This window comes from Telopea speciosissima, chromosome 5 (genome assembly GCF_018873765.1).
Source record: "Telopea speciosissima isolate NSW1024214 ecotype Mountain lineage chromosome 5, Tspe_v1, whole genome shotgun sequence".
In the NCBI taxonomy this organism is placed as follows: domain Eukaryota; kingdom Viridiplantae; phylum Streptophyta; class Magnoliopsida; order Proteales; family Proteaceae; genus Telopea; species Telopea speciosissima.
This window is the reverse complement of record NC_057920.1, coordinates 57287336-57310887: the sequence shown is the minus strand read 5'-3', so window position 1 is coordinate 57310887 and position 23552 is coordinate 57287336. Positions and strand designations below refer to the sequence as shown.

At 38.5% G+C, this 23552-nt stretch overlaps 1 protein-coding gene across 1 annotated transcript in view; it reads right to left on the bottom strand.

The window, feature by feature from the left end:
• LOC122661708 (nicotinate phosphoribosyltransferase 2-like) overlaps nt 1-13801 on the bottom strand; it is an 81847-nt gene extending 68046 nt beyond the window's left edge. The window contains exons 1-5 of the mRNA XM_043857207.1: nt 13589-13801; nt 11888-12035; nt 2973-3092; nt 2661-2795; nt 2522-2583 (exon numbers count right to left, since the gene is read on the bottom strand). Coding sequence (XP_043713142.1) covers nt 2522-2583; nt 2661-2795; nt 2973-3092; nt 11888-12035; nt 13589-13743 — 620 coding nt within the window. The 5' untranslated portion in view covers nt 13744-13801. The remainder of the gene's footprint in view (nt 1-2521; nt 2584-2660; nt 2796-2972; nt 3093-11887; nt 12036-13588) is intronic.
• Nucleotides 13802-23552: the final 9751 nt, after the last annotated feature.

The following is a 23552-nucleotide window of genomic DNA, read 5'->3' as shown; positions in this document are numbered from 1 at the left end:
TTAACATCTGTCCAAGAATTCGGGCATCGACCGTCTCCCAAGTTGTATCATTTGCTGGTTTGGGTCCTGTCAAGTGTAGTTGCTGATTTCACCCAGTCAAAACAAGTTTCACAATTTTCCTCCATTGCTGAAAATATGCAATGCCTTCAAGCTTCTTCTCTATGATCCAATTGGAAGATGAGGAAACTACCTCTGTAACCACTGCACTACTTTTATCTTCATCACCCATGTTGACTTCACAATAAATTTTAGAGATCAAGAAATCCCAAACACACCTCCAATAGATGATACCACCAATCGAATCACCAAAAAACACCCACAATTTCACCAACTGCTGCTCCAATAGGTACTGCCATCAATCACATCCAAATACATCACTCACGGCTTCAAAAACTGCTGCTCCACCATAAATCGAGTCTCCCAAACTCATCAGTCCACCAATACAGCACTCAAACAACCACAAACACCATCGCAAACACACCAGAATCTGCTTTTAATTATAAAATAGCAGATTTACATCATACACTTCCAAACACCAATCAACCAATACCCAAAAATAATCGCAGGGGTGAAAATCACCCCCCCTTGCTAAAACCGAGAGCCTCTGGTAGTGTTACCAGATATCGCAGAGAAGGAAAAGAAAGAAAATGGAAGAAAAGGGGAAGAGAGGGCTTGCGCAGATTTGTACCAGGCCTAGAATCTCTGCTTTGATACCATGATAGTTGAGAAAATCAGAAAATAGAAGAGGAAGAAGAAGAAGAGAAGAGAAGAAAGTGTTGCAGCCGTAACTATCAATCCATTCAATAGAGACAGCCAAAAGAATACATATACATGTGTATAGGGTTAGAGAAAAGACGAAAAAGACCTTGGGACTATAAGGAATCTCGTGATTAGCGCCTGGCGCTAATCACGAGATCCTACGTGGACCCACGACAGCACCATAACCATAACAAAGCTTAAGGGGAAATTCTACAGGACAGTTATAAGACCAGCCATGACTTATGGAGCAAAATGTTGGGCAGTTAAGAAGAGTAATATAGATAAGATGAATGTAGCCGAGATGAGGATGTTGAGGAGGATGTGTGGTAAGACCAAGAGAGATAAAGTAAGGAATGATTGTATTATAACCGATTTGGGAGTTGCACCAATCCAGGACATGCTTCGTGAGAGCCGCTTGAGATGGTATGGTCATGTCCAACGGAGACCTATGGATGCACCAGTAAGGAGGAGTGACCAGGTTTAATTTGACGGAGCTAAAAGAGGTAGGGGGCATGCCTAAGATGACTATTGGAGAAGTGATAAGAAAGGATATGCCTGTGGTAGGGCTCGATCCTAGTATGAACGTAGTTAGAGTTGTTTGGAGGACAAGGACCCGTGTAGCCGACCCTTTGTAGGGGAATGTTCCTAGGATGCTGTTTTGATTAATGCTTTGACTTTTTCCTTTACTTATTTCCTATTCTTCTTTCTTTTACTTCTTTTTACTTCTCTTATTTCTCTTACTGTCATAGCCTCTATTGGATCCATGTAGCCAATCCCATTTAGTTGGGATAAGGTTATGGTTGTTGTTGTTGTAGCAGGGTTAAATTATGTTCGTGTACTTATTTCTCTTTCCGTCAAATTTAGATTGGGCTCTTTATCAGATGGATATTAAAAATACCTTTTCTCTACGGCGATCTTAAAGTAGGTGTATATGGAGCAACCTCCTGGGTATGTTGCTCAGGGGAAAATTCTGCTCGGGTGTGCAGGTTACAGAAGGCTATCTATGGTTTAAAACAGTCACCTCGTGTCTGGTTTGACAAGTTCAGTTCTGTTGTCACTTGTTGTTTCTCGCAGTGCTATTCAGATCATTTTGTGTTTGTTCACCGACAAGGGTCGAAGGTGATTGTCTTGATTGTGTACGTTGATGATATTATAATATCTGGGAATGATACATACTTCAGGAATTGCTACTGTAAAGGATTAGGCTGGAAAATCAATCCAGATGGGGCAAATTGGATTGGCCCCACCCACATTGCACCTCAAATCTGGTACATGCATGCAACTGTTTTATTGGTTGATTTCATGTAGTTCAAAAAATAATAAATCCATTTACTTCATTTACGCCAAAACGGTTTCACTAAAACTTTGTCTTTCATCTAAATTATAATCATACTCACTAAACTCGTCTGCACATCTTGTCGAAAGTCTATAAGGTGTTTGGACTTGGGTGATAAGAGAAACCATCAAGAGAAAGAGGGGAGGAAAGAGACTTGAATTTATAACACCAAATGCAGATAGCCTCCAATCACTAATACACTACCAAAAAAGAAACATAATTAAGGAGGAAGCCGTATTCAATCATAAATGCAACATAACTTCCTCCCTTGCATTTGCAATTACCATTCTTATACACCATGAATGAGTAAGCACCCAAAAGAAAGTACTGAGTCAAAAGAGTTTACTTAAAACTGTTAACAACAATAGCAAAAAACACAGTTCCAAGTGTCCAATAAACAAAAATCAATGTCTTGACTGAAATAACCTTGTTGCGTCGAAGCCACCCATATAGCAATACTTTGAAGCACTTATTCCACCATCAGGCCCCTACATGTGAAAGAAATGAAATTTTCCAGATAAAGTCAGGGAAGCACTTTAGATCAAAGAAAATGGAGGTTAGCAACCTGTGCCCGACGAAGCCCAAACTCAAGTAGCATTTTGGACTTTCCAGCAACAAATCGATGTCTTGCAGCATTTGTAGCAACTAATGAAGCATAATTGACAAGGTTCACAAAAGGGGTTTCCAGAAGCTGAACCACCTGAAACATTTCAAGGAAAACATTCAGCATAATTAATGGAACCCAAATCATAATGTATTTCATTGAAACATTATGATTAAATAATGTTCAATGCTGATTTACATGGTAAACACAATGCCTTTTGTCATTAATTATAATCAACAATAAATAGTACAATTTCCCTCTGATAGTACTTACAGCAATGGGTCCCCCAACTCTCAGTAAGGGTATCTTTGGGAAAACAACTGATCCCTCAGGAATAGCGTACACTTCAACATCAGAACAGTCAAGTCCCCTAAGATAATTGAAAAATCCATCCTATAGTGAAACAACAAATAGAGATGGTTAACAACAAATTAAAAGTAGAAATCACAAATTTGATTTCAGAGAAAGTGCATCTCATAGCACAGTTTGCTACTATCATTTAACGTGAGAATACAAGGCTAGACATTAGCGAATAAAGACTTCTGTATTACATAGGAAATGAGTTTGATCTTATCCATATGAGAAATGAATGACAACATGTGCCCAAGTTGTAAAGAACTAATATATTTTGGAAGGATAGGTGGCTAGGTAGCTATACCATTGAGGAGGCCTTGGATATTGATGCTAATTTTTTTCATAGCCTTGAAGCTAAGGTTTCGGATTTCATTTTCAGATTTCCAGCGGCAATTCCCAAGAGTGTCATAGACTTTATTGAATAACATTTGCAATGCTGAGAGGTCTATTAAAATTCCAAGATGGGATATGGAGGATAGATGCATTTGGAGCTTGACTCCATCTGGAACTTTTTCAGTTAAATTGGCGTGGGAGGAAAAAAGGAAAAGAAATCCTAAGGTGCCTTGGGCTTAAAAATATAGAAAGTTAACGGTTGGACGATGAGAAACTGACATGGACAGAAGTTAGTGAGTCACGAAAACAGCAAAATAGTAAATAGAGAACTGATATATCTCACTAACCAGCCATCTGATGAACACAAGATTTATGTAAAATGGAATAGGGATGGAGGAGAGTAACATAGTTTAATATCAGCCCAAACTGATGGACAGATTCTTAGAACCCATCGGCTGAAGTCTAACTAGGTTGCTGTCCAACAGGATATAACAGTGCTGGAAAAAACTGACAGAATACGAAAGAATTCATAACAGTGTTGGGAAGTCAAATAAGAACAAAGAAAAAGATTAGAACTCATCTAGGACGCCCACGGTAAGAGTTTTGAGCGCTGGAATAATTGCTGGAAAGTGTATGACAGTAACGAAAACATAAAAAGAATGGAGAAAATGAAAGAAAAGGATATGACCAATAGGAATCACCACCTATGACCTGCGGTTGGGCTTCACCACCTATGACCTGCGGTTGGGCTTCACCACCTTGGTTGCCACTTGCTTCACCACAAGGGCTATGACTGATTCACCACAGTGCACATACTCACATAGAGCATATTTTTCTCAACCATCAAATCTGTGGACTAGCTGCCCCTTCCTCTTTATTTATAATAACCAAGGGCCACAATACAAAATTTGTAACCCTTCTATTGTCTGGGGTTACTTGGCTGCCAAGATATTTAGGAACTTCTTGAAAGAAGATCCCTTGTATTACAAAAATTAGAAACTTAATAATACAAAAAGAGACTCTTAGTTGCTACTACTTTTAACGACTAACCCATTACAAGAACAGAACTTAACAGTAGCTATAACATGAAAATAGAAACTAAGTAATTAGTAACTCCTAAAAGATCTTTGCAGCTCCAAATCTCCCCTACGCAAGCTGGCTTCATGGGGCCCACATCAAGTACACATGAACAGTACCACGTGAACAGTCTTCTTCCTTGAACTACATCAGCTCTCCCCGGCTTGAAAAAACTTGACCTTGAGTTTTAGCAAGTTGAGGAATCAACTGTGTATGATGGACATTCAAGTTCATCCCATACAAGTATACAAGTACTCCGGCAGCTCACAATAGGCAGGAATGTAATCCTTAAGGCTTGGTCCCCACTCCTCAAAGAACTTGCGTGGAATTATAAACTCAATGTGCTCCACCTAAGGTTCAGCTTAGAATTCTTTCTTCTCTCCCCAAGTACTGATTGTAGCGTCAAGTCGTTGCATTCTCCTCTCTTGGTTGAACTCCTGAGGCTCTGTCAAACTAAACCAATCAAAATTATCTTCTAGGACAACACAACCAGTCATAGAATAATTGAGGATCGTATCGGCCATTCTTTCAGCTCCAACTTCACTTTGTGGTAGTCATCCATAATACATCAGTTGGGAGAACCCGCTTCAAAGTAGGCACACACGTGGTCCTCAAAAGAAGGTTGCGGGCTTGTGGCTGTGGAGGAAGTGGCTGTACTCGAGGTATAAAGTATCGGTATCGCGTATTGTATCGGTGGGGTGATTTCAAGAGACGTTTCGTATCATATGCCATCGCATCGGAGATACGTATTGCACGCTACAGATACACATGGAAATGGTCCAAATACACATAGAAATACACTTTTGGAGCAAAATCCAATATAAATAAGCAATATTGCATTTTGTTTCCCTGATTCAACCAAGGTGCAATTAGTTTCCTTGATTTGATTCGTTTTTCAGCAAGGAATAAAAGCCCCAAGCATGAAATTTGAAAGATGTCAAAAAATTGAAGTTTTGGGTGAAAACTTGTCTGTCCAAGTGCTTTTGATGCTTTTTGGTTTCTGGAATCACGATTCTAAAGTCACATGTGCCTTTTAATGTGCGTGACACAATGTATCACAATGTATCGCACCATATCGGCCAATACAATGCAATATGTACCAATACTTTTAAACCTTTTTTCAACCCCTAAACCAATCATATCGAGAGTATCGGTACGTATCGATCATATCATATCGCACCGTGTCGGCCGATACAATGCGATACTAACTGCTGCCCGCCCAATCTGCATCAGAAAAAGCCTGTAAAGTGGTGTTCATAGAGCGCTCAAGTAAGAGACCATGACGGGATGTATACTTCAAGCAACGGAGAATGCACTTCACCATGACCCAGTGATCCTCCGTGGGACCATGCATAAATTGACACACCCTGTTGACCGTAAAGGAGACATCAGGACGGGTTATAGTGACATATTGAAGACCCTCAACAATAGAGCGATACTTGGTAGGGTTAGGCAAGAGGGCACCCTCTGAAACAGAAACAGAAGGTTTGTAGGTAATGGATGGTCATGCGAACAGGCTTACAGTTGACCATGCCAGCCCTGTGAAGAAGATCACCAATATATCGATGTTAAGAGAGCAAAATCCCATTGGGATGACTTAGGACCTCGATGCCAAGAAAGAAATTCAATGGGTCTAAATCCTTGATGGAAAACTTAAGGGCAAGGTGGTAAAGAAGCGTTGTCACCTGCTCCGAACAATTGCTGGTAAGTGGTAACCAATAAATCGTCAACATAAACTAAAACATATATCAATTGTGTACTAGATTTGTAAAGAGAAGGATCAATCTGAGATCCCCGAAATCCAAATTGTAATAAAAATTGGGAGAGACGATTGAACTAGGCCCGTGGAGCCTGTTTGAGGCCATATAAAGAGCGACACAGTCGGCAGACATGGTTGGGATGATTGCTATCGACAAAGCCAGGGGCTGAGACATGCAGACCTTCTCATGAAGAATGCCATGGAGGAAGGCATTATGTACGTCCAATTGCCGAATCGGCCACCCCTAACCAGCATCAAGAGCACGAATAGTGCGGATGATAGTTAGTTTGACGACTGGACTGAATGTATCTGTATAATCAACACCCTGCTGTTGGTGACAGCCATTGGCAATCAGGCATCCTTTGTAGCACTCTAAGGAACCATCAGCCTTTCTCTTGATGCAGTATACCCATTTACAGCCAACTAAATTCATATCATCACGTGGGGGAACCAGATTCTAGGTCTCATTACGAATGAGGGCATTGAATTCCCCGGTTATGGCAGTCTTCCTTTCCGGATGCTTATTAGCCTGTGTAAAACAAGTTGGTTCAATGGAGCGGGGGAGAGGCCTCAGTGGAGAAGGTAATGTAGTGGGTGACGTGGCCCAAGGTTGGTAAGGTGAGGGAGAGGGTACGGGAGGTGAACCAAGGATGCATTTGGAAAATGGAAAAGAGGATTCAGCAAACTGGACAAGGTGGGTAATATAAGTCCGATTGGTAGCCAAGTCCAAGCAACGGTAGCCAGTATGCGAAGGGCTGTACCCTAGGAAGCAAAATGGGTGGAGCAATAGTCCATCTTATGACGATTGTAGGGCTGGAGATAGGAAAAACACAAGCAACCAAAAACCCGAAGAAACTTGTAGTCAAGTACGTTATGAAAGACTAGTTGAAAAGGGCTTGAATTGTCAGAAACCCGTGGCATGCAATTAATCAAGTAGACAGCAGTGTCAAAGGCAAAATTCCAGTACTGGCGTGGGACAAAGACATGGGAAAGAAGGGAGAGGCCCGTTTCTACGATATGGCGGTAACGCCGCTCAACAGTCCCTTCTTGTTCATGGGTATGGGGACAGGAAACCCTGTGAGAAATGCCAAGAGTGGCAAAGACAGAGGGAAGGGTCCTATAATCACCACCCCAATCGGTCTAAAAGATGCAGCAATATTGAAAAGACAACTATCTCACTTGCAAGCATATTTGGGTGGAATCCAATATATGACGAGGCTTTAATTTTACGTGAGAATTGGTGTTTAACTAGTACTTCAAATTTATGGAAGACAATGAAAACATCAGATTTATGAAGCAACGGAAAAAACCAAATTAACTTTGTATTTGTCATCCACAAAAATTACAAAGAAACAGTGCCCGTTAGTAGAGGAGTTAGGGGAGGGTCTCCAAACATCACTAAAGATCAAGTCTAAAGGGAACAAACTACAAGAAGTGACGCCTAAGGACAACCGGCTAGCTTTGCCAAGTTGACAGGAAGTACAAATTGAAGGGAGCCGCGTAGACTAGCACGACAAATTATTGACTTGAACTATGGATCGGAGAAGATGCTCGTGTGGATGACCTAGACGATGATGCCAATCGTGGAGAGAAGTACGTTCAGCAACATGCATAAGTGGAGGAGGAGAGGGAGAGGATCGTGCATATAGGCCATTGCTACTCGGCCCGGAAAGAAGAGTCAACCTGGTTACCTGATCCTTGACAAGAAAATAAGAGGCGTAAAACTCAAAATAAATGCCATTATCATGGGCAAAACGTTGGACAGAAAGAAGAGGTTTAGTAATGAAAGGAACATGTAAATTACTAAAACGAGACCAATATGAGGAACTTCTAAAACATGAGATATTTGAGGTGAATAGAGGGCAGCATATGTTCGAATGATCACCTCATGGATGCTGCCCCTTGTGCTGGTTTCGAACCAAGAAGAGGAAGGGGATCGAAGGAGAGAGAAACGATAGCAAATAGGACTGTTCTAATCCCTAGATCAGAGATGCTCTGATACCATGTTAGAAGAAAGAAGAACAATCCTATAGGTTGGATCAATTAAATCAGCCAAGCTTCTATTTATAAAGAAAGCTTCAAAGGGAAAATTACACTGCTACCCCTACTCTAATTGACTCTACTAGGGTCATTAGAGAGGAGGAAAAGGTAAAAATAACAAAGGAGGAAATTACATAGTAAAATTCCATGTATACCCCTATGGTATTCACTATACAATTCAACACAAACCAATAAGGAAAGTTCAGTTTCGGTTTTGGCTTGTATCAGTTTGTTATCAGGGTCGGCTTCAGTTTTGGCCCAGTTTGGCTTCGGTTTAAAATACATATTTATACAAAACTATGGAAAAATCTGGTTTTTAAATAGGTTTCGGGTTGTTATCAGTTTCTTATCGGGGTAGATCAGTTTGGTTTCGGTGTCAGGTTCTTTTGGTTTCTGTTGTGGTTCGGTTTGGTTTCGGGGCCATAATACCCCCAATCCAAAACCTGTCTAATAAGACATCGGCGCAGTTTGGTCCAGGCCATTTCAGTTCGGTTCAGGCCAGTGTATCCAGTTCGGTCTCAATTTTGACACCCCTATCCCGCTGTCACCTTCATTGATTCCTGGTTGTAGATTGAAGTTCAGACCCTGTGGCTACATGGTATTGGTGATTTCTTGTAGAGAAATTCGTGAGATAGGGAGTCCCTTACCATTGCCAACATGAAGATTATCAAAACCAGCATAAATTTCATAGTGAGAGAGAGAATGGACATCTGGAGTCACATGGTGGGTGGCTCCGGTGTCAGGATACCAGGTAAGGGCAGTGGAGAGGTGGGGAAAGGGTAGGAGATGGGGTTGAGCATAATGGGCAGTGGGAGTGTTGGGTGGTGCGTAGGGTTAACAGGGATTATAGGGTTGGGATGGCGGGTAGGGATGGGTGGCGGTGGGATGGGATGGATTGTGATAAAAAACAGGTAGAGGAAGTATGTTGGTTCTGTTACAAATAGAGCACCATAGGTTACCACGACCACAACCACAGCCACGGCCTCCACGACCCAAATTGAAACCAATATCAGAGTTGTTGGATGCACCATGCTGAACTGTATTGGCCGCAGGAGGAGAAGAAGGCACCGACTCAGTGGACGAGACTTTGCTGGAGGAAGACACATGAAGAGATTCATGGTGAGGAGCAGGCCGTGAAGCTGATCATACATAGGGGTCTCCGGGCGGATAAGGAGAGAGGGTACAATGTCCTTCAGATCTGGACGCAAGGCGCAGTAAATATGAGTGTTGAAATCCTCAGAATGGAGCATAACCGGCGGCAGCAAGTTCATCGGCAAGAGACTTGGCACGCTGAAGTAGTTGAGAGACCGATTCATCAGATTTTTGAGTGAGTTCATGAAGGCAGACATGTAGAGAGTGTAGACATGTTGTGGACGCAGAGCCAAAGGTTTTGGAAAGGGAATCCCGGATCTCCTTACTGGAATCCTTGCCAATAACTTGAGGAGGAACATCTTCAGACATAGAGGCAAAGAACAGGCTCATTATTAAGGAGTCTTGCTGCTGCCAAAGCTCAGATGCATCTCCATCAGAGGGACATGGGTAGGATCCAGAAACGAAGCCGAAGAGTTTATGGCCTTTGAGATAGTGTAGGAGTTGGGTTTTCCAAAGTAGGTAGTTTTTGGATGTAAGTTTAAGGGTGAGGTGGTGATAGGCCGAAGGAGTGGAAGGGGATGGTGCGGTGATGGTGGAAGGAATGGTTGTCATGTTCAAGGAGGTAGCGGGTGACGGTGGGGGGTAGACATGAAATCGATATATGATAGGAGAGATGATGATACAGCCGACCAGGGAAAGGTTGAAGAGGCGATGCAAGAGATTGGGAGTGGCAGCAGCAGCTTGAGAGGGAGAACAGAAAAAAGAGATGAAGAAGCAGGAACTGCAGAGCTCGTTGGAGCTTTTTTTTTTTTTTTTACGCTCTGGATACCATGTTGAGATTAAAAGAATGATGTTCACTATATTGGGCTCTTTGGCCGGTTGCAATATATATACAATATACAATGAAGAGTGCCTACTCAAGGATCTGAGATCCAGAATACAAGAGATTGGATATGAATGAAAGACTACATATGATATATAATAGGAAACCTAATAGAGAAAGGTAAGTCAAAATACTGTTTCCATAATGAGGAACTCTATATACAGTCAATAAATAGTAAAAAAGGAAAAGATTAGAACTCATCTAGGGATGCCCACGGTAAGAGTTTGAGGGCTGGAATGCTTGCTGGAACAATGTATGCTAGTAAAGAAAACATAAAAGAGAATGGAGAAAATGAAAAGAAAAGGATATGACCAATAGGCATCATAGTTGTCCCAGCGTCCAGGCGAACCAAGGTGTTAGATGGGGCCTGGATGCAAGGGGACCAAAATGGCCCGCCTAAGCGACCAAGGGGACACTAGTTGTCAAGGCGCCTGAATGCCAAAGCGGTCATCTAAGCAACGGCTACGCGACGCCTTGACAACTATGATAGGTATCACTACTTATGGCCTGTGGTTGGGGTTCACCACCCTCCCTCCAAGGCTTCACCACCTTGGTTATTACTTGCTTCACTACAAGGGCTGTGACTGATTCACCACAGTGCACATACTCACATAGAGCATATTTTTCTCAAACATCAAATCTGTGGGCTAGCTGCCCCTTCCTCTTTATTTATAATAACCAATGGTCACAATACAAAATTTGTAACCCTTCTATTGTGTGGGCTTACTTGGCTGCCAAGATATTTAGGAACTTCTAGAAAGAAGATCCCTTGCTTTTACAAAAATTAGACACTTACTAAAATAAAAAGAGACACTTAGTTGCTACTATTTTTAATGACTAAGAGACTATTACAAGAATAGAAACTAAAAATAGCTACAACATGAAACCAAAAATTGAGTAATTAGTAACTCCTAAAAGATCTTTGCAGCTCAAATCTCTCCCATACAAGCTAGCTTCATGGGGTCCACACCAAGTCTACATGAACAGTACCACAATAGTACCACGTGAACAGTCGTCTTCTTGGAACTGCATCAGAAAGAGGAATAATCTCTTTCCTATCACCTGGTACTTGATTCAAGTCTACAATTTTTCCAAAGGAGACAATGTAGTCTCATCACTGTAAGAAGGACACTCATCCCACAAAAAAACTTGGAGAAGTGGTGGAAATTCTAATATTTTCATTACTTCTGAAAACTGAAAAGAACAAGAAGGTAGTATTTAAAGAGGTTACAATAAACAATTTTGAAATGGCATAAAGTTTTTTGTTTCCTAGTACAATACAGAGATACCCTAGAAACAGAAAGAAAGTAAAATTCAAAAAAATTGTAGCAACTCTTGATTTGGGTGGAACTCTTTAATATCTAATCCCACAGGAAATTTTCTCTTCTTGTGTAGTCGTATGCTCCTTGTTTTGTATACTTATTTTTCCTCTTATGAATAAAATATTTCTTATCAAAAAGTTAAAAAGGTGTCCACGTATTTTCATAAGTTGAATCCTATATAAAAGTTTAATAACGATCAAAATGCTAAATGGTTGAGAAGATTCAACTAGGCTTTGATTGTTCCACCTATACGACAATAATAAATGTCTCGTTTCTGGCTTCAACGTATATTCAAAAACATTACAAACTCAATTTTAGAATATTTTACCTCACAATTAGGAGGCAATGATGAACGAAGAAAGGAAATCTCCTCCTCTGTAAGTTTGAAATTGGCAATGAACCGAATACACTCTTCTAGGCCAGCAAAGACGGTATATTCACCTCCAAAGGGGTTCTTCCGGAAGAATAAATCGAACCTGAAACACGTCGACGATTAGGAAAACGAAAGAGCTATCCAGAGAACTGTAAGATTAAATCACTTTCCAATCAGCCCTCTATTCAAAGCCAGACAAGATTCCAGTCCTCAGCTATACATGTTTTTTCTCACCACTTCTTCTATGGTATGCATTTATTCACAATACTACATTCATAGAGGACAGGTAAGTCTAGATTTTTAATCCATACTATATGGTCCTTCATAAGCTACCTATGTTACATGATTTTCTTTTCTTAAACTTTTTCATAAATGAATTGTTTGCAGTATCTAGTTAATTTTTTTTTGATAGAACAGTATCTAGTTAATTACTTCTATTAAAATTGATTTTCAAGTCTACTCTATAGAAACTTGTAATTTTAAGTATTTAGTTGTCAAGACTTCAAAGCACCCTTTGTATATTAGTATGTTACCCCCTTCATAAGCTGGAGGGCTCAAGAATCATACAGGGATCATCAAACTATCTACAAGCAAATATAATAACCAGTCTACCATGATGTACTCATGGTTTGTTGTAGCTTGTTCCTAAGGATGTAATTTTTTCCTGTACTTGATGAAACTAAGCTCCTATAAAATTAAGCATGCATTGGCAGATGCAGAAGTGGATTTCTTTTTTTCTTTTTCCCCCTTTCTTTAACAGGAAAAAATGCAAAATTTTATCAATGACTCACTGAAAAACATATACATCAGTATGGGCATAACTGAAGATGAAAATTATACAGACATCTGTACAAAGTACATACATATGCATTCAGTTTGCGTGTGTATGATACTCCACCACAGAGAGCCTATGGAGATTTTTGTAAATATCAGCATATACTTTGGATGCAGAACCCATTTGTGCATATGAGATGCCTCCCCCCCCCCCAAACCCCTTTTCAATAAAGAAATCATGTAGAATATATGAAAATGGAATCTAAATGGGGTTCTTCTAGACCCGTTCTAGAACAGCCAAAGTAACTGAACAGATAAGACAGGGAGAAGAATAAAGGATGGGAGGTGGGGAAGACATTAAACAGAATTTTTTTTTATTTTTTTTTTCGGGTATAACATTAAACAGAATTCACAGCTAATGATGCATCTGCTTTCGCAAGAGTGCGCTGCTGAATTCCCACTCGCATTATCTTGCCTGAATGTTATTCAGAGGGCCCATATTTGATGTCAGTAGATAATTTCCCGATAACTAACGACCTTATAGAGATTCTTCTTATTGATCAAGCAAAACATAGGTTGGGACCTGGTAAAGCTCAAAGTATTTCTAGGAACACCTAGCCAATAGATAACTACTCAAATTGTTAAGTTTATACAAAAAATTCTTATACAGGGTGGAAAAAAAAATTGAAACAAAAGTTAATCTTTTTCCCCCTTAAGCAATGGATTAAAATCCATGCTAAGGAAAAAAGGTTGAAGAATTGCTACTCCATCACAAACAACTTAATACGAAAGACTACTAAGAAATAGACATGGAATTCAATTACGCAAATACATAAACAACTCGTTCAAAAATTTAGAATTCAATTATGCAGCTTTACTTACACAGCTCGTTCTAGATGCTTGCCAGCTTTCCAGTAAGCGTAAGCCATGGTGAACTGATAAAGATCTGTAAGTAAAGGCGTAACCATTGGATTTGTTGGTCCATCGATACTTTGATGCAATTGCTCTTCCTTCGATCCATTCGCTTTCGCCTCCATCTTCTTCTTCTGCAAAAATCTCCCAATCTCTCACCTCTCTCTCTCTCTCGCTCGCTCACTCACGTCCGTCGTCTTCTTATTGATGGCAATTATATATTAACTTATTAATTTATTAATTTATTAATTTTTCTTCCTGAAAAACGAAGAAGCAGAAGGGAAGAGACGAAGAAATAAACAAAGACGTGACGTGAGGAGGACGGGAGGCTTTGGTAAGTGACAATTTACGGTTAGAGATGAATTTGGAGAGAGATTGTTTAACAGCTCAAGGGAGGGCTAGAGGCTAGATCCGTTTGTTATACCAGTTTGTAACGTATAAAAAGACATCAATATCCACAGTTCCAGAATCCAGACTAAAGAGAGCCTGAAAGGGCTTATGTTTTCTTGATTGCTGACCAAAATGACTTTTTTAGCTTTATGAGGGAAGTGTTGGGGCCTTGCTGTTTTTTATTTTTTTTCTTGGATGGGGGTAAAATATAATCGTACACGTTACCGATAAAGCTTTCCTTATCAGGGAGTCAGCCAAACTATGTACAATTAAGTTGAAGATACAAGTATCCAAAAAACAAAGAAGATTACCAATGTCCTTCAGGATGGATCTCAAATGAAGAGGAAATAGTTGTGATTTCTTTTTGTAGATAGAAGATCACATTCTTATTATCTAATTCAATAACCATGCACTAGATAGATCTCAAGTGACAAGGAGACCGTTGTGATTCCTTTTTGTAGATAGGAGATCACACTCTTATATATTGTCCGATTCAATAACCACGCACTCATATCCTTTCGAAACAAATTCCAACATAGAGGAACAAATGGCTAGAGCAACTGTTACACACTCTTATTATTCTTTCTAATACATTTAGTACCAATAAAATTCAATGGGGCAACGATGTTGAATTGTTGATTACTACATTTAATATAAATATGGGAAAATGTTCTTTGTGGGGGTGGGGAGAGGAGGCGCAAGCCATGCCCAGACACAGTGGGGGGCGCAATGTCCACCCGCCCCCCATGAAAGACGGAATTTCTGCCCTCCTAGATGCCAATGTGCATGTGTGGCCCCTGCGCTCCCACACAGAGAATGCTCTCCCTTTAAATATAATCAAAAGTGGGTAACAACGTTTGGAGTCTTTGGACTTCTCACAAGAAGAATAACGAGGCAATGGAGCATGATGAATTTCTACGAAAGAGACGAATAATATCTTCCCATCTACGTCTGAATATCTCTTTTCTTAGCCACTTTGACAGATCTCTCTCCCATTTAACAATCTCATCACTTGATCCAGTAAATTCTGTGAAACCCCAGATGATGATATTCCTATCTTCTTGTCCCTCTCAAAGAGGCTTTTTTCTTTTCAAGAACTAGTATTCCTCTCTCCCCTAGTTTCTCTTAGAGCAGAGTTTAATACTTTCACTATGGCTGCTACAATACCTGTTTCATAATCCCATCCTTTTTTTCAGATAAAACCCACTTCAAAGTTCATCCCATCTTAGTGCTAATTTCTTTTAAAGAGTTTCAGTGGCCAAGTGTTGGGAGGGAAGTGCTTTGTTCATGTAGTGTTGCAACAATAGAAGATGATCAGGGAAGCATAAGAAAGGATATTTGGCTAATGTGAAAGGAACCTAACTCGCCAGACAATCAGAGAAGCATACGAAAGGATATCTAGGTAAAGTTAAAGGGACTAACTCAGTAATTTTTTCATGACTCCAGAAAAGAGTCAAGGTAAAAATCAGATTGACCAGGATCGAGTCTGGGCATTTTTAAGCCTAGACGAGTCTTCAAGATTCATGACCAGGTTTCATGATTTTTTAATTCAACTCGGGTGACTAGCCCGAGTTAAATCCTTGTTTTCCAACTATTTATCAAATATCATTAGTTAATGGAAAAAGTTTTTTCTTAATTACGAGAGAGGAGATCATGATAAGAATGGTTGTCAGATGCGAATAATAATAAAAGTTGCTTATAACAAAATGCATAAAAATATGATAGAATAGAGAGAAGGGGCCATATTTGTTAATTTCTATGGATATACTACGAAACAAGTACGATTACAAATAGTAAAGTAAGAAGACTTATCTTTGACATAGTTGACTTACCGGATTTTAATTTATGCGAATCACCCAAATCGAGTGAAAAAATACAAAACCTGATTAGGAGTTACGAAGACTTGCCAAGTTTAAGAAATGATCACACCAAGTCTAAGTCAATCTGAATTTTAATATGTAAAATTTACCGAGTTTGTTTTTTAAATTGGGCAATTTATAATTCATTGACCATAAGCTTAGTCTACAATTAAACAAAACCTTAAAAAATTTTTTTGTTGTCTTCAACCGTAGCACTTTTTTTGAAGCCTCGCAAATTTAGTGTTCCTAATGAAATAATTTTTTCATAGATTAGGTATATATCTAACCCCATTCAAAGTTCATACAATCTCATCAAACATGCGAATCCATACGTTCCAATCCTGATAATCTTTCTTTCACATTGTTTGTCATTTTGATCGTATCATTATCACATGCATGATATGTACAAATTGATCCTTGATTGGACATTTGTGAAATAAAAAACAAAAATCTAAAATCCAATCTGAAGTTTTTGTACCTAATGAAGTAGTGAGAAAGATATCTCCATCACTCTAAGACCTTTCTACGATAGCAGCATTAGATGATCTATCTTCATTCTTCTTTGTTATCATTTTTCTTCCTTTAATCTTTCTTATGCGTTGACAATTTCTCCTTAAATGACCTTTTTCCTTGTAATAATAATAAGTTATTTTGTGACCTTTTGACTTGGAGTGACCCTAGTTTAGGCTTGTTGAACTCTTCCTTTCTCTTATTTCACCTACATCTACTCGAATCACTAACTGTAACCAAGGTATTACCCCCTCTAACGTTCCCTCATTGTTACTTTTTTTACGTGTCTTATTATCACCAAAACAGTAATAATCTCGTCAAGTTTGAGAGTATCCTTACTAAACAGTAGTGTAACCATAATGTGATCAACTGTAGGAGATAGTGAATCTAATATGAGAGGTGCCTTGACCTCCTCTTCGATCTTATCTAGAGTCATCAATTTCATCAATATCTTGTTAAACTCATCCAAATGCACCTCAAATTTTGCTCTTTCTTACGATCGAAGACCATATAACTTTTTCTTAAAAAAATAATTCAATTTGTCAACAACTTTGATTTGTACCGTCTCTCCAATTTTGTTCAGACCTCCTTCGAATCCACCAACCTAATAACCTCGCAAAGAGTATTATCTGCTAGATACAACTGGATCATGTTATTCTTTAGATCCCTCAACTCTGACCACTCATCTTTAGCCATCTTGTCCAATTTGTCTGATTTTTTCTTGAGAGCATTAACCGTCTTATCTTGTGTGAGAATATTATTCAATTATTATTGCCATAAATTGAAATCATTATGGCTATTGAAACGTTTTATAGAAAAGCTTTAACTTTTCATCGTTATTTAATTTACTTGATCTGTGCCTTCAATGTTCACCATTGGCCTCAACGAACCTATCAGTGTTGATCTTGCAGAAACATTAACAATCTATACCAACAAAAGAGAATCTGCCCGATTTGCAACGTCCACAATATCAGAAAATATTGGGATACCAAACTCCACCCGTGAACAACCTCTTCACGTTTTGATTTCTTCCCAAGTAATTTTTTTTTTTTTTTTTTTTTTTTTCTCCAGTAGGGTTTCCCGTTCACCCACCCTTTTCTCTTTCTTGTTATTTTTTCCTCTTAACACTGTGGGTTCTTCTTCTCCTCTTCCTTTTTGTAGCCTTTTGCACTTTCTTCGAAGGAGAAAGTTTCTTCTCACCGTACACTTCCTCTTCTTTTCCCCCTTCAGCAGCACCTTCTTCTTTTTTTACACGGACACATACCGGAGGGGAAAATAGATCTGCGCATTCTTGTGAGGAAAACAAAAACCACTAACCAGCTGATAAACATACCTTTTACCACTCTCTTGCGCACCATCCATTCCCATAATAATTAGTCACTTCAACTTCTCAGCATAAAATATAATCATATTATCAGACTACCACAGGCTGATTCTCAAAAATCACCTAAAGCTATGTTTGGTAAGAAAAAGAATCTTAAATATAAAATAAAAGAAGAAAATATTTTCTTGGTGTTTCATTGGCAAATAAAAAATAAAAAAAATCCAATGAAAATAATCACGTCATAAATACCAATCAAATGAGGTATGTTTTGTATGCAATATTAAGGGTATCCACTCATACTGCATATCGCATACCGTGTATCGATACTAATAACAAATTGTTTATACTATATCGAATAAATTAGATATAATATTGGTATGAGATACTTGTACCGAGTCGATATAGACAAAATAGTAAAAATAAACCATACTATAACGAATAGATACGATACAATATCGATATGAAATACTTATATTGATCCAGTATTCAATACGGTATCAATATGAGGTGAAAGTACTATATATTGTACCGGTACCATACCAAATATCTGATACCATACCGATTAACACCCTTAGTACTACGCATCATACATTCTCAAATTAACAATGAAACAAAATTCACAACCTAACTATTCATCATCTCCTTCCTACAAAACACGGAATCGGTCCTAAGAACCTTAGAATCGACTCTCATATATGAAATTCAGTGATTCTAAAATTCAATTAACGGGTCCATGTCTAGGGCGGCTGAGAACACTAAATCTTAACTGACGTGTAGGCACCGGGCATTCTCCAAGCATTTGTCATTTTTTTTTAAAATTTGTGCAACTCTGCATAAAAATTGACCCCAAAGAGATCTACTGTTGCGTGCCAGGAAAATTCTTAGCCACATCAGAGTAAAGTTACTTAAAGAGACTCCATTTATAGTGATCAACTCTATCAAACATTGGTTTGATTGTGTATCCCTTAATTTATTGACTTCACAGTTCGCAACAATCTTCTAGAACTTTATCTTACCAGATGATAAATTTCATTTGGACTTGAAAGCACAATTGAAAAACTGAGTTTTGACTAGGCCGAGTCTCCTAAGTTGAGTTAAAATTTCAAAAAATTCGATCAAGAGTCATGTAGATCAGATCACAAAAAAAATAAAATGATAGACTGGGTCATAAACCATTTGAGTCAAATAAGCCTCAATATTTTTACTTGAATCATGACAAACTTGGTGAGTTTTGTCGTTTTAAAAAAAAAAACACTATAATGTGGGTTTACTTAGAAACTGAGTTGACGTAAAATAGTAAACCCATATTCTAAAATAATAAAAAAACCCTCAACTCCTCGACTCCCTTCTCTTGTCCACTAGTATGAACGCAAAGTGCAATGATCTGTGATTCCTTGATTTTAATTATTCCTGATTTTTCCATATTCTTCTGATTTTTTACTAATTTATACATATCTATTGTATTAAAAAAATTAAAAAACATGACTCGTCTTGACCAGGTTTGATAAGGCCGAGTCACCAAGTTTTTTCGAAAGACGAGTCGAGTCAAAAAACTTGGGTTTTGATGTATTTATTATATTTTTTTAATACAATAAATACGTATTCAATACATTAGTAAAAAATCAAAAAAATACAGAAAATACAGGAAAATCGAAAAGAAAAAAAAAAAAAATCAAGGAATCACATATCAATGCATTTTGAGTTTATACCATTTGATTTTGAACAAGAAAAAGGAGTCGAGAAGTTGAGGGTTTCTTAGTGTTTTCGAATACATATTTGCTATTTTACTCAACTCAATTTTTAAGTGAATCAGCTTTATGAATTTTTTTTAAAACAATGATACTCGTCGAGTTTGTCATAACTCAGGAAAAAAAAAACTTGGACAATTTTTTATCCAATCTCGCTAATGTTTTACCTTGACCTAGTCTACATGACTCTTGATCAGATTTTCCAAAATTTTGATTCAACTTAAGCAATTCGCTCAATTAAGATCCAATTTTCCAACTATGCTTGAAAGTTGAAATTTAATAAGAAAATACAAAAATGTGGGATTTATTTGTGCATCAAATTCGAAACAAATCACTAAATAGTAATTAAAGTGTATTAAGTTCATTAATTCTCAAATCTCAAAGACTAGACAGAGACTTCATCTCAGTTTTTTTTTAGTTGGAGGAAAAGGACTTAATTTGTTTGTGCGTATTTAAAACGCATAAAGAATGCCTAATTTGTCGCAGACTCGCAGTCTTCAAAATTCATCCATTTTCTTTGTAGTTGCAATGCATGCACATTATTTTAAAAAATAGGTTGGGCTGGAAAGTGGGATTGTTCAAACTTTGACCAAGATTAGAGTCTTTAGTCAATAATGATTGCCAACGTAGAATCTGGGGCTTCAAAATTTCTGACCCATTGGTGGATTGCCCAAACCCATACATGATTGAACCATTCAAATATTTGGGACTCTGATATTTATTCTACATGTTTTAGAATAATTTATGGTATACGATTTTGTGTACGGTTATGCACCATGTACGATCATATCCACCTCTCACAAGAGGGTCAAAATGATTATAATAACACCCCATATTTGACACTTCGTAACCCATTCTACCTGATGCGGGCATGCGTGAAAATCCTCCCCGTAATTTATTTATGGGAAATATTTATTCGTGAAATCCATCTTCATTGTGCTACATGGAATGATGGTGTGACAACTTTGACTATTGGATAGATGGTATATACTATGTATTAGCTATGTGTCCTATTTTAGAGCCTAATTAAATTAAGGAAAGAAGAATGTTGTCCAGTTGCGTGGCCCCTACACCAATGCAGGGACCAATGACGGAATGCACAAGGGCATTGACTAGGGAGATTTTTCATTTTGTAGGGAACAGGACGATCACTTCAGGGGTTGTGTTTGGGCGCAGGCTGAACACAACCAGACAATGTTCTTTTTCCCTTTAATCAAATACTCTCCTTTTATGTATTGACTTGCATCCTCATATATGTCCATGCATGTGTATGCTATGTTGAACACAACTTTGCACTCTCCCATAGTCCTAGGTACCTGTCCAAAAAATTTGGGTCCATCCTATCTACCATGTGATAGATATTTGGGCAATTAAGATTTTCAAGATAGTTGTTCAGAAAAATTTTACCCTTCCTTTTTTACTTGTCTTAATAGCGCAGTTATAATTTCTTTTTAGGGGTTGGACACATTGCTAGCTTTCTTGGAGCTATTGGCTCAACCAATGGGGGGTTAGGATGAGATTGGGGCAGGATGACTTTTCTAGGGGGAGGAGAGATGCAGGACCAGTATTGGACATAGTGCTAATGTGGCCAACCTTTACCCTTTCTTTTTTATCCCAAAACCCTACATCTTTTGGAAAGTGAAAGGGATCAGAAGTAGTTTTCTGTCCGGCACTGTGGCTTATGCCAACACTCCCATGTGTCTATCTCTCTCCTCCTCAAAACAAGGGGGCAGAAGTATCTTTTCATATGGAGATGAGAGAGATAGACTCATGAAAGTGCTGGTTTAGGGCACACTCCCGAACTTCTATTTCCCAAAATGAAATGTAGCCTTCAGCCAACACCATTGGCTCAGGCATTTCTATGATAAATGTCCTTCTAAGACGTTGAAAATTTTGTAAAAACAAATGATGAGAATTTCATCTACCACTAGTACTAAGCTTTCAATTCAGATCGTTTACGGCCCAACTACCCGTAGCGGCTTGTGTGGCATAGACTGGGCTGCACGCGCAATGACCGCCTTACCCTCGCTCGGGCAAGGCATTTGAACAGAGATAAGGCGGTCTTAGCGCATGCGATTTAGTCTGTGCCGCACAGGCCGCTACAGCCAGTGCGCCGTAGAGGATCTGAATCCCTAAACTTTCTATGATAAAATAATGAACGTGTCGACCCCCATCCGTTTGGTAGAATAATCATAATTCACTTTACTATTATTGTAAGGTATCCAAAGACTGATTACTTTACTTATAAATTACACCACTAATAATCTACAATAATATGACAAATATCTCTAATCCAATCGAAGATTAAATATAAAAAAAAAACCATTAATTTTGTTTATGAAAGAACAAAGGAAAATATCATTGCATGAAAAAGGAGAAAAACTGAGAAATTGAAAAAGAAAAAAATATGTATGTAGGGTGGAGGTTGGGCATTTTGATAGCTTTCCGGCTTGGAGCTAGCGGCTCAACCAATGGGGGAGGGGACTAGGATGGGAAGTGTAAGGGGGATTTTTCCAAGGGAGGAGAGATGCAGACACAGTATTGGGCACAACATTAGCATGCGCAATCGTTACCCATGTATGTATTAAAGGGAAACAAGATCATTTCCTAAAAAATATTAATGATTCTAAAGCAAATGGACAACTCTAGAATGGCAATAGAAAAGCTCCATTCGGTTCCAAGTAAAAGAGAAGTGAAATCGTTTTTGAAAAGAAAAAGTACAGTTTTGTAATCATAATTTGGTAAACATGTTTTTTAGATATAAAATTTAGGGCACGAGAATGTTACCTAGTCACATGGCCCTTGCGCCAGTGCGAGGGCCAATGGGAGCATGTGCGTAAGCATCACAGAGGGGCATGATTTCCGCCTTTCCGTGGTGCAAGGTGGTTATTTTATACCTATTGTATCTAAGCGCAGGGCCGCATGACCAGATAGTGTTATTTTCTCTTAAAATTTATTTTACTTTTCAAATCAAAGGAATTTAATTGCAAAGTAAGTGAAATTTAATAACCAAATTTTGTATGCTTTGGAGTTTGTTACACCATCATGTGAGATATTAAATTATAAAAAAAAAGTCTATTTTTTGTTTTGGTTTGATTTTATTTCCCTCCACAGCTTCCCTTTATTTCCTTTGCAACCAAGCAGAGTCAATTAGCGCATCACACAATCTGTAGAAGAACCATCCAAATTCTTAGTTCTATACACCTCTAAGCTAATGAATCTCTTGGCCCCTCCAAATTCTTAGTTTTGTAATAATGTGATGGTCTATAGACCTTTAACTCTTATTTCCCTCTCAAAACTAAGGATTTTAGCTATAAAATATAGCAAAACCAATAATCAGATTTAGAATATTTTGAAATTAATTTACACAAACATATTACTCGTAATGATTACAAAAGTTTTTTTTGACTTTAATTTGATTTGATTTTCCTTCTTTTCACTTCCCTTTCTTGCAGCCAGACGGTCTAAATGATGGGATCATAATCATGAATTGTTTAGACCAGAATACGTGAAATAACCATGAGGGCATGGAGACCATTATAATGGCTAGCTAAGACTCAAGGTAAGCATATAATTCTGATTTTCTATATATAGTGGAGCGTTCTCTGTGGGTTATGTGCGCGTGTTACGTGCTAGAGAGAGGGGGGAGTGGCCACGTGCATGAGGGAGGAGATAACTTCCATGGTTAGTGGGTGAAGTCATTATTTTATGTATGAGGTCATCATTTTAGGTGGGTTGCTATGTTATTTTATGTAGGCTTTCACTGTATGTAGGTAGTTATAGAGTATGGGTTGCTATTTTGAGGGATGGAGAGCATTATGTGGGCTGTTATAGGGGAGAGGTAGTGAGGTGTCGTGAGTAGGTGGAGTTGGTTATGTACACAGATAAATAGTATTGATTCGTTGAATGAAGGGGGGAAATTAACCAAAACTACTCTTGAGTAGAGAGGTCAGGCTTCCTCGATTAAGCCACTTTGTCTTGATTAATATTCTTCTTCCTGTTTAGATTCTTCTCTTCACTATAGGTGGGAAGAAACGATCCCCCTCGTATATACCAGCTTGGTATCAAAGCCTGGGAATGGATCAGAGGGTGGAGCGACTAGA